Below are 16,017 nucleotides of genomic sequence, written 5' to 3' on the forward strand. Positions count from 1 at the left end.
GACACGCTCCTTCAAAAAAACATTATTTTCCTCGGAGATTTCAACATTCCTTCGTTTATGCAACCTGCACCTCATAGTCCCAGACACGGGAATCTTCTTCAGCTTTGCGAGTTTCTTCGTCTGTCACAGTACAACACCGTACTTAATTCTGACAACCGGTTGCTTGATCTAGTTTTTGCCAATTTCAAAATTAATCTCGCTCGCTGTGAATCCCCTCTGCTAGAGGAAGATCCATATCACCCTACTTTGGTTTTTGAGTTTCGGGCAGCCTTATCCTCCACCGCTGGCTTCTCTGTAAACAATGTTAGCTCAACTCACTTTAATTTTCGCAAAGCGAATTATCCCGAGCTTTATGATCTGTTGCTGCATACCAACTGGTCTTCTGTTGTTGACTCATCTGATCTTCCTCATGCCTGTCAGTCCTTTTATGAGATTCTTAATAACAGCTTTGCTAGATGTGCGCCTCTTAAATCCCCCAGGCAGAGGCGCTTTCCTTGCTGGTTTACCAAAGAATTGATCAACAACATTTTCAAAAAAGAAAGACTTTGGCGTTGCAAACTCATAATTCCGTCCGCAGCCTCGAGAATTTCAAAACTCTGCGCAGACTCATTAAGACACAATCCCATCATGCATACATTAAATTTATTGAAAATGCTGAGTCAAATATAAAAAGTAATCCTTCCAATTTTTGGTCATTCATCCAAAGCAAAAAAGCCCAATCCCGAATTCCGGCCACTATGAATTACGCAAATCAACCAGTCAACGGGCCCCAGAATATCGTATCTGCGTTTGCAGATTACTTTAATAGCGTTTACAAAACACCCGATGATCGTGGACCCCCTCCTCATCAATCAAACCAATGTGAGATAATAAATATTCCCGTACTTACCCCCGATGAGGTCGTTTCAGCCTGCAAGATATTGAAAAACAAAGCTACAGCTGGCCCCGATGGAATTCCGGGCTTTTTGGTGAGAGACTGTGCTTTTGCCTTGAGCGTTCCACTTTGCCACCTGTTCAATCTTTCTGTGAGCAACGGTCAATTTCCTGAGGTCTGGAAGGTTGCCAGGGTTTGTCCTGTCTTTAAAAAAGATGACCCACATCAAGTCGAGAACTACCGAGCTATTTCAATCTTGTGTAGCTTTTCTAAAGTGTTTGAGATCATTCTCTATAAGCGTCTCTTTTGCAGGGTTTGCAACGGGCTCTCGAGTCATCAGCATGGTTTCTATTCTGGGAGGTCATGTTTGACTAATTTGTGCTCGTTCTCCTCTTACGTCTGCGGCGCCATTAACAATGGAGGCCAAGTTGATGTTGTTTACACGGACTTTACCAAGGCATTTGACCAGATTGACCACTCCCTTTTACTCCAGAAAGTTTCTGAGCATTTTGGTTTCTCCGACAACTTGGTTTCGTTGTTGAAATCTTACCTCTTGGGGCGTAGGCAGTTCGTTGAGTATGAGGGCTTTAGATCGGACATGTTTATTCCTACTTCTGGCGTACCTCAGGGTTCTAATCTGGGCCCTTTACTTTTTAACCTTTATATAAACGATCTGATTTCAACACTCAATTGCAGTACACTGGCTTATGCTGACGACATAAAAATATTTAATCGCATTGATACTTCGGCGGATTGCACCCTCTTGCAGGACAGCATATCCGTTCTCAGTCAGTGGTGCCTGGCTAGCCGGCTAAACCTCAACATCTCGAAATGTAACGTAGTCTCATACTCACGAAATAAAACCCTCGTACAATTTAATTATACATTGTGCGAATCCACCCTTGACAGACTATCCACTATAAAAGACCTGGGAGTGGTTTTCGATGCCAAATTCTCTTTTATTCCTCACATCGAACAGGTGTCTGCCAGCGCCTCTAAAACTCTGGGCTTTGTTTTGAGAAACTGCAAACATTTTGCTAACCAGGATACTATCAAAGTGCTGTATAACTCCTATGTAAGATCAAAATTGGATTACGGTTCAATAGTGTGGTCCCCTATATACAACTCCCACATTCAAACTCTTGAGTCCGTGCAAAGAAGATTCCTGAAATACTTGATGTTTAGAGAGGATAATGTATACCCAGAAAGGGGGTTGGAGCATAACCGTATTCTTCTTAGGTTTTCAGAACTTCCTCTGGCTGTACGTCGGGAGTTGCAGTCACTCTCGTTTCTTTATAAACTTACCAACTCTAAAATAGACTGCCCGTACTTGTTAGAGCGGGTTTCGTTTAATATTCCTCGTACGGCGGTTAGGCATCAACCAACTTTTTCATTGGCATTTGCGAGGTCCAACATCCTATTCCAGGACCCTATACACAAAGCCTGTCACACCTATAACCGTGTAGCGGCTGAATCAGATATCTTTTGCGACAGTCTCTCGTCCTTGTTGCACAGGTTTCGCTCGTTCTCCGGCTTTCCCCCCTAAATCCTGTTGTCCACAAGCACATATCCTTTGTACCTACCTCCCTCTACCTTTTTCTGATTGTATTGTGTAACTTCATTCTTGTTCGTCTTTTTTTTTTAGTTATTAGTATTTAGTTATTAATTATTTAAGTTTGTGTTCGTATACTATTTTTCAATTTCCTGTAAGTGGGCCTCGGCCTGTTGGAAATAAACGGCTTTAAAAAAAAAAAAAAAAATATCGGTACTAAATATATCTGTATCCTATCTAGTCGTTTGTTTGTTCTATGCTAAGTTTGAGTGACTTGACTTATTGCTCGTTCACTGTGCGCGCGTTTCCTGTCAACTGTCGTTCTAATTGATGGGCCACACCTTCGGTCAATGTCTTGCCTAGTTCTGATGATTCGTCGATTTTCAACACGAAGGTTCTTCAGTTTCGGTGCTCTGACCGGGTGATTTGTGTTTTTTACGGGAGGTAAGGTAGTGTTTCAGCAGGCCGTACAATATGACGCCGATTATTATCCCTCCGATTAGCCACGTTGTCACGCCCAGCCAGTATTCCTGCGTGCCCCCCCCGGGTGCTTGGGGTGCCCCGTTTTCTGTGTGGGCTGCCTGTGCCAATGCGAGTAATGTTGGTCTTCGTAACAGTAAGTAAATTACCGCTATTGACAAGACTATGTTCCACGTGAACATGAAGGAGTGGTTGCCCTGGTGTATTTCCACGTGGGCGAGGTGTTCCTGTTTTTCCCATTCGAGGTCCATGTTTAACCTTACTTCTTTTTCTGAGGTTAGGTTGAAATGTGGCAGGTTTGTGGTCCAGTTACTGTTTAGGCATTCTGATAGGTTATGAAAGGTAGGTAAAAATGCCTGGCTATCTGATGGTTTTAACACGAATGTTTTTAGGTTAGTCCATGCGGCTGGTAGTATGTGCCGTATGGAAGCTGGATTTTCTTCGTCTTTGCAAGGAAATCGTTTTTGGATGACAACGTCCTTGTTTACTAATAGCTGGCATTTGCATGGTAAGTTGATTTTTAATGCTCCTGGTAGTTTTAACATTTCCTCCCCGAGTTTAGTGGTGCTTTTAGGGCAGCTGATTGTCGTGTTAGCTTTTGGGTGTGTGATGAGGAATTCTTCGGACCCTGTTTCAGATATGATCATTAGGTTCGACTGGTGGCAATGCATAGGGCAATGTTCCGCTATATCTTCCACTGTGGATCCATGAAACAGTTTTCGAGCGCACGAAGGGCCTTGCGTTTGGTCGCCCGAGAACCTTGGTAAGTAGCACAGCCTATCTTGAAATGGTTTGCATTCGTGTAGTGCAATGCCTGTGATTTCTTTTAGGACCGTGGTCCCCTGGTTATTTGCTACGGCCATCATCAGTGGTCAGTGCTTTAATGTGCATGTCAGGCCCTGCCATGCGAATGGGTTTGTCTGGAGTTGGAATAGCTGCCACTGGTGATTTTTAGTTACTGTTGGTACCTTGACGTGTACCACCAGCTGTTCTCCGGAGAAGGTGCACTCGCTTATTGGTATACGGAAGTATGATGCTAAGTTGGATACAGGTATGGCTAAATCGATGTTGTCTTTTCCTATCTCGTTCTTTATTTTATTTAGATCGCTCCTTAACGTCTCAGGTTGAATTAGTGACAGTGGTATATGTTTATGCCTACATTCTTGTATTGCGGATTGGCTCCGCATTCTTCTAATTAGTAAGATCATTTTCCTTGCCATCCCCAGATTTGCTTGCATGTTTGCCTCCAGAGACCCTGTCGCTAATTCCCTTCCTGCTATTTCCCTTTTTCGAACCTCGTTTAGGAATTCCTCTAATATGTGCACCCTACTTTCTGTTTTCTTGATTGCCATGTTGGTTTCTTCCTGGCAGCGTTTCTGTTCTTCAGAATGTGTACTGATCAATTTCAGTGTATTACTCATAGTACCATGTAGGGCATTTATATGTGCTTCCAGTTTGCCCTCTTCCATGGACATTGAGTCAAGTTTTTCCTGGGTTGCTACCCCGCAGCAGTAATTAAGCCCGTCCGCAATGAATCCTAGTGAGAACGTTCGTTTCTGACGTTTTGTCTTTCCAGACTCTGACCACTCCGGGTACCAGGCTGCTTTGTATTTGTCCATCTCCACATCTATTGCCCTTTCTAATTCCTCTAAGTGTTTTTTCGCTCTGCAGTATATGTGTTGGCCATTGCTCTCGCAATTATCTGCCTGTCTGACCCCTGGTTCTGTGCTCAGTTTAGGTTCTAACCATGGGATGACGTAAGTCAATGGAATAGTGCCCTCATAAAGTATTGTTTCTGGTAGTGTTTTCCATGTTGCCCCAGCTGATACTTCCACATGCTGTGTATCCGACGTGCCGGGCCTACAAGAATTGTTTTTATTACTGTCTCCGTTCCATGTAGGCCGACCGACTTGTGCTAGTCATTGTTCCTCTTCCTTGCATTCCACGTCCGAATCCCCCTCGGATATGTCTCCCGACGTCCATTCGTCATAGAATGGTAAAATCCTCCCTATGTGTACTATATCCGTTTTTTTCCCTTTTTCTTGTTTTACTTCGTAGTTAACCTCACTGAGTTTCTTTATTATTCTGTAGGGTCCGAACCATCGTAGTAGCAGTTTCTCACTTTTTCCCACCTTCCTGATAGGAATGAATATTTTCACCCTATCTCCTACCTCAAATTCACCATTTCTGTGGTATTTATCATAAATGTCCTTGTCCTTCTGCTGTTTTTTGTGGATATTGTCTACAGCAATTGCCCTTAACAGTAAAGCTTTTTCTCTTAATTCGTTCGTGTTTGATTCGTCCTCAGTTTCTAAAAGGGTGGCGTCTAGTGGGAGTGTGGGGTTTCTTGCGAATATTAGTTGAAATGGGCTGAATCGTGTCGTTTCCTGTTTGGCCGTATTGTATGCAAATGTCACGAAAGGCAGATAAGTGCACCAATCTGTCTGCTCTGTGTTGCAGTATAGTGACAGCATGTCCGCCAACGTTTTGTTTAAGCGTTCAGTTAGGCCGTTGCACGAAGGGTGGTATGCCGTTGTAAAAGTGCTTTTCAGACCCATAATCTGTTGTAATTCCTGCACTAGTTCGGATTGAAATACCTTGCCTCTATCGCTGAGGATGCTTCTAGGAACGCCGTGAATTAGTATTACTCGTTCCAATAAGAATTTTGCCACAGGTCCTGCCTTCCCGTTAGGCAGGGCCGCTGTGATGGCGTATCTTGACGCGTAGTCTGTCACTACTACTATCGTTGTCTTGCCTTGGTTACTTTTCCGGAATGGTCCCAGTAGGTCTATCCCTACTTTATCAAATACTTTGCCCACTTTTATTGGCTGGAGTAAGCCCAATGGCTTATCATTTGTTGGCCCTTTTCTCGCCTGGCAGTCCCTACAACCTTTAACGTAATTTCTGACGTCCTTAGTCATCGAATCCCAATAGTATTTGGGAGTAAGTCTGCTCAGAGTTTTTGTTACCCCCATGTGTCCGCTGGTAGGTGCGTTGTGAGCTTCCCACAAAATTTCCTCCCTAAGTGACCGGGGGATCACGAGTGCGTGTTCCAGTCCTTCCTTAGTTTGTGTTGCTCTATACAGAACGCCCTCCCTCAGCCTAAAATTCTTTATTTTTCGCCGTGTCAGTGCGTCAACGTTTGTTGATTCGGGGTTGCTTATTGCTGTTTTTAATTCTAGTATGGCCTTATCCTTATTCTGCAATTCTCCTATGTCTAACGTTGATATCGTGAAAGTGGGTATATCGTCTAATTCATCTAATTCGACTTCGCTCCATCCTGCCACCGGGTTCCGTGATAGGCAGTCCGCATCTTGGTGCTTACTGCCTTTTTTATATACCGTGTAGTCAAATTCTGCCAACTTGAGAGCCCAACGTGCTAATCTTCTTGAGTGATCTTTTACATTGTGTATCCAGCATAATGCGTGGTGATCTGTTACGATTTTTACAGGGTGTCCATAAATTAGATGCCTTAGGTAGGTCATTCCCCAGACTGCTGCTAATAGCTCCAGCTCGCTGATCGAATAGTTCTTCTCTGCTTTTGACAAGGCCCGGCTTATATATGCTATCGGGTGGTCTTGACCGTCACTGCCTTCTTGGAGCAGAATTGCCCCTATTCCATCTATACAGGCGTCCGTGTGCATTGTACATCCTACATTTGGATTGTAATGTTTTAATACTGGGGATGACGTGAGTTTTTCTTTCAGCAGCTCAAATGCTTTCACTTGATCTTCACCCCAGCAGAATTTGTTCTTTTTTGTGGCCTCATGTAAGGGCCGTGCCAATACCGCGTAATCCTTTATAAATTTCCTATAAAAATTGCATAATCCTAAAAAGCTTTGTAGGTCCTTTGTTTTCTTGGGTGTGGGGAATTGCTTAATTCCTGCAAGTTTTTCTTCCTCTGGGCTTATTCCTTCCTTGCTTACTGTGTAGCCCAAAATCCGTATCTTTTCCTGTAAATATTCGCATTTACTCGGTTTTAAGGTCAGATTGGCTTCTCTCATTTTCTGGAATACTTTTTGTAATTTTGCTAAGTGTTCCTCTAAGTTCTCTGAATAAATAATAATATCATCTAAATAAATTAGTATGTCCTTCCATTTTAGGTCCCTAAATATTCTATCTGCAAGTTGTTGGAAGGTTGCTGGTGCATTGCATAGACCAAAGCTTAACACGTTGAATTCGTATGATCCATGTCCCTGTGCCGTGAATGCCGTGTATTGTTTGGATGACTCCTCTATAGGTATCTGCCAGTAACCCGAAAACATGTCCAAACTCGTGAAGTACTTGGCATTCCCCATGTATGTGAGAATGTCATCGATTTGTGGTATCGGGTAACACGACTTTTTGGTGACCGGGTTTATAGTTCTTTTGTAATCCACGCAGAACCTCGTGGTGCCATCTTTCTTTTTTACTAGTACAACGGGGCTTGCCCACGGCGAGTGGCATGGTCTTATTACTCCGCATTCGAGCATTTCTTTTATTTGTGTGTCAATGATTTCCCGCTCGGATTGTGAGACTCTATAAGGGCGGCATTTTACTGGTTTGTCTTCTGTCACTTCTATTTTGTGCTCTATAAGTTGTGTTTTGCCCATAAATTTTGGTGACTTGCAAAACACATCCTCATATTCGACCAGTAGGTCCTCTAGTTCCCTTTTGAACTGCTTATCCCTAATGTGGTCCAGTTTGTGGTCTTCTAATGTCACCACTTCTTCGTCTACCCTCTGAGTTGTACAGAGTGCTGTTGTGCTCAAGCCACTGGGCTCTTCTAGCCGTGCCACCGTTGTATCTTTGTAAATAACCCTTCTAGTTGGCCCTAGGTTCTTGAGGGTCAGTGATATAGAGTCTTTGGCTCTTTCTAGGTTGCACAGTAGGTTGTTGCGTACTAGCCATCCCTCATTTTGTATTACCAACATTTCTGTAGACAAGGGTATTTCCGGTGACGTTTTGATGGTTTTTTCCTCTCCTGGCTTCAGGGTGTAATCTTCATTGGCCTTCAGCTTAATTATCACGTGGTCATCGTTTTTTATGTAGTTTGGCAGGGTGTTCCAGGAGCTGGTTTCTTGTGTCTTGATTTTTCTTGGTCGGGGTTCTTTATTTTTTGAAACCAGCACCGTCACACTTGTTTCCCTGAATGTCTCATACAGAAGGTCTTTAAGCTTTTCCCAATCTGACTCGCTGTTTGCGGATGTCAATCTAGGTATAGCCACCTTACTTATTTTATTTTGTACTGCCCAATCTTTCAATTTCCTACAGCACTGATGTAGCGTATGAGTAGGTATGTATTCGTTCCCTTCCTCTTTTACTATCATCTGTAGGGTATGTCTGTTTTTCTTAAACAAACTGACCACGCTCCCTACGGGTAGTTTTTCTGTGTTATGATCTGCCAAATGGTCCCTGATGGCTTTTCCTACTCCTCTATCTCTACTGGGAGCCGAAGAGACTGCAAAGGCCCATGCAGTGCTGCTTGGAAGACTGAAGATGGACCCCGGCATTTCCTGGACCACCTCTGTCCAGTTTCGTGTTATGCCTGGTTTTTTGGGTGCAGGATTTCGCTTTCCCCCGAGCGTTAATACTAAGTCCCGATTTAGGGTGAGTGTGTTAGATATTAAGCAAATTGCTGCCTGCATTTCCCTTAAGAATTCCACGCCCAAAATGAGGGGTTGTGGTGTATTCTCTAATATTGTTGCTCTAATTTCCAATTTTCTCATGTAGTTCCCTCTGAGCTCCAGTGATGCCATTGTTTCGCCTAGACTTTTTACTTTTTGGCCGGCTGCTGTTACAAGCAACGTGGGTGGGCCTCCGGTTCTACGTTTCTTGTCAACTAGGAGATGGCTTATCACATTTAGTTCTGCGCCCGTGTCGATGATTGCTGGTACGTAACAGTCATTTACAACAGTATTAATATACAGTATTTTGTAGCACGTCGGGCCCCGAGTGGAGAGGGTGACGGGGCTTAGTTTTGCCACCCCCTGGAGTTTGGGTGTTGCTGTCTACTTCTGCAAACAGCAGCAAAGTGGTCTATTTTGCCGCAGTTGTAGCATCTAGGCCTGTTATCGTACGTTCTAGTGGGTTGGTGCTGTCTTCCAGGATTCCCAGCCTGGGGAGTGCCATAGACTCTCCTGGGTGGTGGAGGGGTTCTAACCTGGCGGGAATTGTAAAAGGGTGGCTGTCTTTGCTCTGTTGGCCCATAGTCTCTCCTAGGCGGCGGCGGGGTTCTGTACGAGCGGTTATTGTCAAATGGAGGTTGTCTTTGCGCTATTGGCCCATGGGCCTCTTCTTCTGTCTGGCGCTGTGGTCTGAAGGTAAGTGGTGCTGAGCATTCTTCAGGGGCGTTATCAATAGTAGCGCAAAGCTTTTTGACCTCGTCCAAATTTCTGGGTGGGTTATTGGGAAAATTCGTCAGCCAGTAGTATTTGGCTTTTGGTATGTCTCTTAACCCATTCTGAAAAATATCTAGGAATTCGTCGAGGTCCAGGTTTTCCCTGTATTCCTCGTATAGTACCCGTAGATCGTAAAAGAAATTTTTTGTTTGTTCTAGGTCCCTCTGTTTCCTTTGCTTCACCTTTGCCAGCAGATGGCGACTGTGGTTACCGTCGCTAAATTCTGTTCTAAATGCCTGACAGATGTGTAGCCAATTGCTTTCGGGGTTTGCTGCCTTATACTCTCTATACCAAATGTTTGCAGCACCCTGCAGGTACGGATGGAAGTATAGGATTTTTAGGGCATCGTTCCAACTATTTGCCACCGCTGTTCGTTCATACGTTCCGATAAATTGGGGTGCTGAATCGCTACCAGGGTTGAACGTCGGTGGGCTGATAAACTGAGGTAATGCGGGTGTTTTCTCCCCTGCCTCTACAGCCGAAATGGTAATGTCCGCCATTTCCCTTGATCTCCTAATGCCTTCAAATGGTTTATCTCTTTTTTCAGGTTGTACCTGTGTTCCTGCCTCTATTACTGTATTTTCCAGATCGTTTTCTGGTTCTTGTGGCTGCTCGATGTCTTCCCTTCTTGTATTTACAAGCGTAAGGGTTAGGTAATCTGTTTCTTGCATCCAAGGGTCTCCTACGCTTGAACTCCTGTGCCTTGGTTGAAAGGGGCTGCTAGGATTTGCTGATCTCAAGTTGTACGCTTTTCTCATTCCTGTTAGGGCGTACGGCTTGGTTTGGCCACAGATATGGAGATCAGTAGCCCCGGGATTCAACAAGGCGCCTCCACCATGTCACGTTTCGGGGGTGGCGCAGGAAGAGAAACAACAAACGTAGCTCAAGTATGTATCCTTTATTTGTATACTGACGATGATGCCTAACTAAATCTTACCCCCAGATTAAGAGGGCCGCTAGTACCGCTACAGGCGGGACGCCCATGGAACACTCTCTACGAGGGGGTGCGTGGGGGTGTGTGTGTGTGTGTGAGTGTGCGTAAGGCCTCCTGATGTGCCGCCAAGCGGAACCCGCTCGATACGAGCAGGGAACCACTATGTCCGACAAGCCCGAAGGATTTACTTTATGCACAGCAAGCCCCCCTTGGAGTGTCGCCAAGCGAAACCCGCTCGATACGAGCAGGGAACCCCTATGACCGACACGCCCTAAAGGACTTACTTTAGGTACTGAAAGGATCAAGAGTCCCGACGGTCACCACTGGGTTGCGTAAGGACTCTAGTCTGTTCAGCCTGGATTTCCAAGAAGGTATCGAGCCGTCCGGGCACTAGGAAGTTCGGACTGATGCTCGATAGACCGACCCAGAGACCAGTAATCTTCGATGGCTTGAGACGCCGATTAAATACTCATCTCATGACCCCAATTTGCCGGTCTCGCTGATTCGGCAGTGTACTGGGGGAGACCGGGGCCAGCCTAGGTAACGGAACATGGTGCAACTTATGTTATTCGTGACATCTCCCCCCTCTGAAGAGTGTTCGCCCCGGACACTTAACCCTAACGTAACTAAATAACCTACATGCCCCATGGCTTTATTTACAACGTGTGACCAATCGTAACTTATGTCTTATTACGCTCCCCTTGTTATCTCTCTTGTGGTTCTCCTGGAAACTGTTGCTCCTTCCTGGAGGGCGGCCTTACGCGGCTTCGTCTTGCCTATCTGTGCGCCAGAGCACCCGTTACTCAGTTCGCGGGTGGTGGCGCCCTCTATTGACTTTCCTCGTCCACTTTGAAGTGCGCGGGATGGTCGCTTGCTCCGTGAGTTCCTAGGTTGTGGTATCCTGGCTGTAGAGGGCGTGACGGTTGGTCAACCTATTTAAATATGTATTTTGTAAGTTTATGTTTTATTGTTTATACTTAATTGTTTAGACTATGTAAGCTTTATGAAATATACTTAGTTTGCACCCTACTTATGCAAAATGTTACCCTTACAACTTATTTTATTGTTTAACTGGTCGTCGAAGTGTAAGAGCAGAATAATGGAATCAAGTAAGTTCACTTTTTCCTCTTTCCTCTATTTTTCTCTGTGTCATTTTCCCTTTCTTTTTCCCTTTAGTTTCTCGTTACCAAGGGTTCCCTTGCACCAGACGGCGGTTAAGGGCCCGGCTGCTACGTCTCCTACACCAAGTCCGTTCTGACTTTCCACGAGTATGTTATTCTTAGATCGGGACTTGCTATTTCATTTTTTCTGGCTCTTTTTTTTTTTTCTTTAAGGGAATCGTACCGGAAGTGTATATATTTAAGGTGCCGTTTGGTGACTGGCCCCCCAGCTACCCAGACACCCATGTGCTGCTTCGCGAGGGGTCTTTTTGTGGACAGATATGTCTGATTTCATTTACCCCTCGCCTTCGGCGACCAGTTATACATTTGTATTATTAATACTTAAATTTTCTAAAACGTGCTAACATATTATCTGAAAACTCTCATTGAGGTGGAACGTGAAGTAATTACATTTCCGTTCTTAATTTAGTCAAACTGACTGCTGGGCCAGTTTTTATCTGAAAGTGTTTACATTTTTTTAATACATTCCTCTCGAGCCAGCATTTGGGGTACGGACAAACAGCGCGAATGGCTCCTGAAAACAAACTACCAAGGTGCTCTCACTGTGAAAAATTAATTAAAGACAACCAACCATCTATTTCGTGTCGCTCTTGCCTGTCCTGGTTCCATAAGGGTTGCTCCGGTCTAACCAACCCCGAATTTAACAAGCAGGCCTCCTTATGGAGCAGAGCAAAGGAGACCACTTGGACTTGCAACCCCTGCTTGAATGCTGTAAAACCTAGTAACCAACCCTCTAACACAACTCACCGGCGCTCTATTGGGCCGGGCGCTCCCTCACCCACGAGTGTTCCCGGTGAAGACACTGGAACTCCCAAATCTATCTCGTTAGATGATATCATGGAAAAGTTACTGCACATCGAGTCTCAACACACCAATCTCCTATCTAAATATGAAGATCAAGTTAGAATTAATGCAGAACTGAGGTCTGAGATTGGCGAAATAAAACTGAAACTGCAACTTTCGGCGAGCGGCGGTGGCGATGAGATCACAACTCTTTCTGGCGCTGCTCGGCAGAACCGCGAAGAAGAGATTGTCCAGGAAGTCGTTCAAAGACAAACCCGTATGTACAACGTAATGATTTTTAACTTTAATCTCGAGGAGGGCATTCCTGAGACCACGCAGATCTCGACGATACTATCCAGCAACTCTGGTCAACAAATCGTGGCCAGTAATGTCGTCTCGTTTGGGAAACCAAACCGTAACGGTTGTAAGCCCGTAAAGGTTACTCTTGCGAAAACTACTGATGTAGCGAAGAACAGGAGACACTTTGCCGACCGGCATCGGATATACATTGAAGCGGATCTTTCTCCAGCACAACTAAAACAGCTTCAGGACACAAAGGAAGAACTGCGGAATCGTCGGTCAAATGGAGAAGAAGATCTGGTTTTGAAATTTGTCAGAGGCATTCCCACGATTACATCAAAAAACTTAACGAGCCAACAATCAACATCAACCATGAATTAACTTGCCTGTACCAGAATGTTCGTGGTCTTCGGACTAAGACCCATCGTTTCTTCAGCAGTGTTGCCTCCTCAGACTATGATATCATCGTAATCACTGAGTCGTGGCTCCAACCTGACATTCTGGACTCGGAACTTTTTCCTGACTTCTATTTGGTTTATCGCTCGGATAGAAGAATCAACTTGATGGATGCTTCCAGGGGTGGTGGGGTTATGCTTGGCGTTCATGGAAGGCTCAACTCCGAGCTTATGGATCTTTCACAAATCAGAATAAATGTGCCAAGTATTGATTTTTTAGGTTGTAAGTTTACTTGTGCGTATTTTGTATTTTTTGTATTTACTGTATACATACCTCCAAATACTAGTAGCATCGAGGTAGAAACATTTTTTGATCAGCTTTCTGCTCTCGACACGCTCCTTCAAAAAAACATTATTTTCCTCGGAGATTTCAACATTCCTTCGTTTATGCAACCTGCACCTCATAGTCCCAGACACGGGAATCTTCTTCAGCTTTGCGAGTTTCTTCGTCTGTCACAGTACAACACCGTACTTAATTCTGACAACCGGTTGCTTGATCTAGTTTTTGCCAATTTCAAAATTAATCTCGCTCGCTGTGAATCCCCTCTGCTAGAGGAAGATCCATATCACCCTACTTTGGTTTTTGAGTTTCGGGCAGCCTTATCCTCCACCGCTGGCTTCTCTGTAAACAATGTTAGCTCAACTCACTTTAATTTTCGCAAAGCGAATTATCCCGAGCTTTATGATCTGTTGCTGCATACCAACTGGTCTTCTGTTGTTGACTCATCTGATCTTCCTCATGCCTGTCAGTCCTTTTATGAGATTCTTAATAACAGCTTTGCTAGATGTGCGCCTCTTAAATCCCCCAGGCAGAGGCGCTTTCCTTGCTGGTTTACCAAAGAATTGATCAACAACATTTTCAAAAAAGAAAGACTTTGGCGTTGCAAACTCATAATTCCGTCCGCAGCCTCGAGAATTTCAAAACTCTGCGCAGACTCATTAAGACACAATCCCATCATGCATACATTAAATTTATTGAAAATGCTGAGTCAAATATAAAAAGTAATCCTTCCAATTTTTGGTCATTCATCCAAAGCAAAAAAGCCCAATCCCGAATTCCGGCCACTATGAATTACGCAAATCAACCAGTCAACGGGCCCCAGAATATCGTATCTGCGTTTGCAGATTACTTTAATAGCGTTTACAAAACACCCGATGATCGTGGACCCCCTCCTCATCAATCAAACCAATGTGAGATAATAAATATTCCCGTACTTACCCCCGATGAGGTCGTTTCAGCCTGCAAGATATTGAAAAACAAAGCTACAGCTGGCCCCGATGGAATTCCGGGCTTTTTGGTGAGAGACTGTGCTTTTGCCTTGAGCGTTCCACTTTGCCACCTGTTCAATCTTTCTGTGAGCAACGGTCAATTTCCTGAGGTCTGGAAGGTTGCCAGGGTTTGTCCTGTCTTTAAAAAAGATGACCCACATCAAGTCGAGAACTACCGAGCTATTTCAATCTTGTGTAGCTTTTCTAAAGTGTTTGAGATCATTCTCTATAAGCGTCTCTTTTGCAGGGTTTGCAACGGGCTCTCGAGTCATCAGCATGGTTTCTATTCTGGGAGGTCATGTTTGACTAATTTGTGCTCGTTCTCCTCTTACGTCTGCGGCGCCATTAACAATGGAGGCCAAGTTGATGTTGTTTACACGGACTTTACCAAGGCATTTGACCAGATTGACCACTCCCTTTTACTCCAGAAAGTTTCTGAGCATTTTGGTTTCTCCGACAACTTGGTTTCGTTGTTGAAATCTTACCTCTTGGGGCGTAGGCAGTTCGTTGAGTATGAGGGCTTTAGATCGGACATGTTTATTCCTACTTCTGGCGTACCTCAGGGTTCTAATCTGGGCCCTTTACTTTTTAACCTTTATATAAACGATCTGATTTCAACACTCAATTGCAGTACACTGGCTTATGCTGACGACATAAAAATATTTAATCGCATTGATACTTCGGCGGATTGCACCCTCTTGCAGGACAGCATATCCGTTCTCAGTCAGTGGTGCCTGGCTAGCCGGCTAAACCTCAACATCTCGAAATGTAACGTAGTCTCATACTCACGAAATAAAACCCTCGTACAATTTAATTATACATTGTGCGAATCCACCCTTGACAGACTATCCACTATAAAAGACCTGGGAGTGGTTTTCGATGCCAAATTCTCTTTTATTCCTCACATCGAAGAGGTGTCTGCCAGCGCCTCTAAAACTCTGGGCTTTGTTTTGAGAAACTGCAAACATTTTGCTAACCAGGATACTATCAAAGTGCTGTATAACTCCTATGTAAGATCAAAATTGGATTACGGTTCAATAGTGTGGTCCCCTATATACAACTCCCACATTCAAACTCTTGAGTCCGTGCAAAGAAGATTCCTGAAATACTTGATGTTTAGAGAGGATAATGTATACCCAGAAAGGGGGTTGGAGCATAACCGTATTCTTCTTAGGTTTTCAGAACTTCCTCTGGCTGTACGTCGGGAGTTGCAGTCACTCTCGTTTCTTTATAAACTTACCAACTCTAAAATAGACTGCCCGTACTTGTTAGAGCGGGTTTCGTTTAATATTCCTCGTACGGCGGTTAGGCATCAACCAACTTTTTCATTGGCATTTGCGAGGTCCAACATCCTATTCCAGGACCCTATACACAAAGCCTGTCACACCTATAACCGTGTAGCGGCTGAATCAGATATCTTTTGCGACAGTCTCTCGTCCTTGTTGCACAGGTTTCGCTCGTTCTCCGGCTTTCCCCCCTAAATCCTGTTGTCCACAAGCACATATCCTTTGTACCTACCTCCCTCTACCTTTTTCTGATTGTATTGTGTAACTTCATTCTTGTTCGTCTTTTTTTTTTAGTTATTAGTATTTAGTTATTAATTATTTAAGTTTGTGTTCGTATACTATTTTTCAATTTCCTGTAAGTGGGCCTCGGCCTGTTGGAAATAAACGGCTTTAAAAAAAAAAAAAAAAATATCGGTACTAAATATATCTGTATCCTATCTAGTCGTTTGTTTGTTCTATGCTAAGTTTGAGTGACTTGACTTATTGCTCGTTCACTGTGCGCGCGTTTCCTGTCAACTGTCGT

General features: G+C 44.2%; 1 protein-coding gene and 1 long non-coding RNA gene across 7 annotated transcripts in view; one reads left to right on the forward strand and one right to left on the reverse strand.

The window, feature by feature from the left end:
* LOC145735657 (uncharacterized) overlaps positions 1 to 16,017 on the reverse strand; it is a 261,472-nt gene that overhangs the window by 156,206 nt on the left and 89,249 nt on the right. The window lies entirely within an intron of this gene.
* LOC145735954 (uncharacterized) lies at positions 2,645 to 4,867 on the forward strand. Of its 5 annotated transcripts, none has more exons than XM_081990108.1 (8): positions 2,645 to 2,870; positions 2,930 to 3,042; positions 3,093 to 3,248; positions 3,299 to 3,414; positions 3,469 to 3,669; positions 3,737 to 3,777; positions 3,862 to 3,957; positions 4,010 to 4,862. In XM_081990108.1, the coding sequence occupies exons 5-8, from the start codon at positions 3,572 to 3,574 to the stop codon at positions 4,099 to 4,101; spliced, it is 327 nt and encodes a 108-aa protein (XP_081846234.1). In that variant the 5' UTR covers positions 2,645 to 2,870; positions 2,930 to 3,042; positions 3,093 to 3,248; positions 3,299 to 3,414; positions 3,469 to 3,571; the 3' UTR covers positions 4,102 to 4,862. The 5 variants fall into 5 exon arrangements, with proteins under 5 accessions (XP_081846234.1, XP_081846236.1, XP_081846235.1 ...); XM_081990110.1 differs by having other exon boundaries at positions 3,183 to 3,248; XM_081990109.1 differs by having other exon boundaries at positions 3,188 to 3,248.

The sequence above is a fragment of the Ips typographus genome, linkage group LG11, assembly GCF_016097725.1.
Source record: "Ips typographus isolate SLU linkage group LG11, UJ_Ityp_2.0, whole genome shotgun sequence".
Lineage (NCBI taxonomy): Eukaryota > Metazoa > Arthropoda > Insecta > Coleoptera > Curculionidae > Ips > Ips typographus.

Coding starts and splice junctions, on each gene's coding strand:
- LOC145735954 (XM_081990111.1), top strand. CDS start 3,572: ATGCATAGGGCAATGTTCCGCTATATCTTCCACTGTGGATCCATGAAA. Junction 3,778..3,861: donor TGCTACGGCCATCATCAGTG/GTCAGTGCTTTA, acceptor GGTGATTTTTAG/TTACTGTTGGTACCTTGACG. Junction 3,958..4,009: donor TGATGCTAAGTTGGATACAG/GTATGGCTAAAT, acceptor TATTTTATTTAG/ATCGCTCCTTAACGTCTCAG.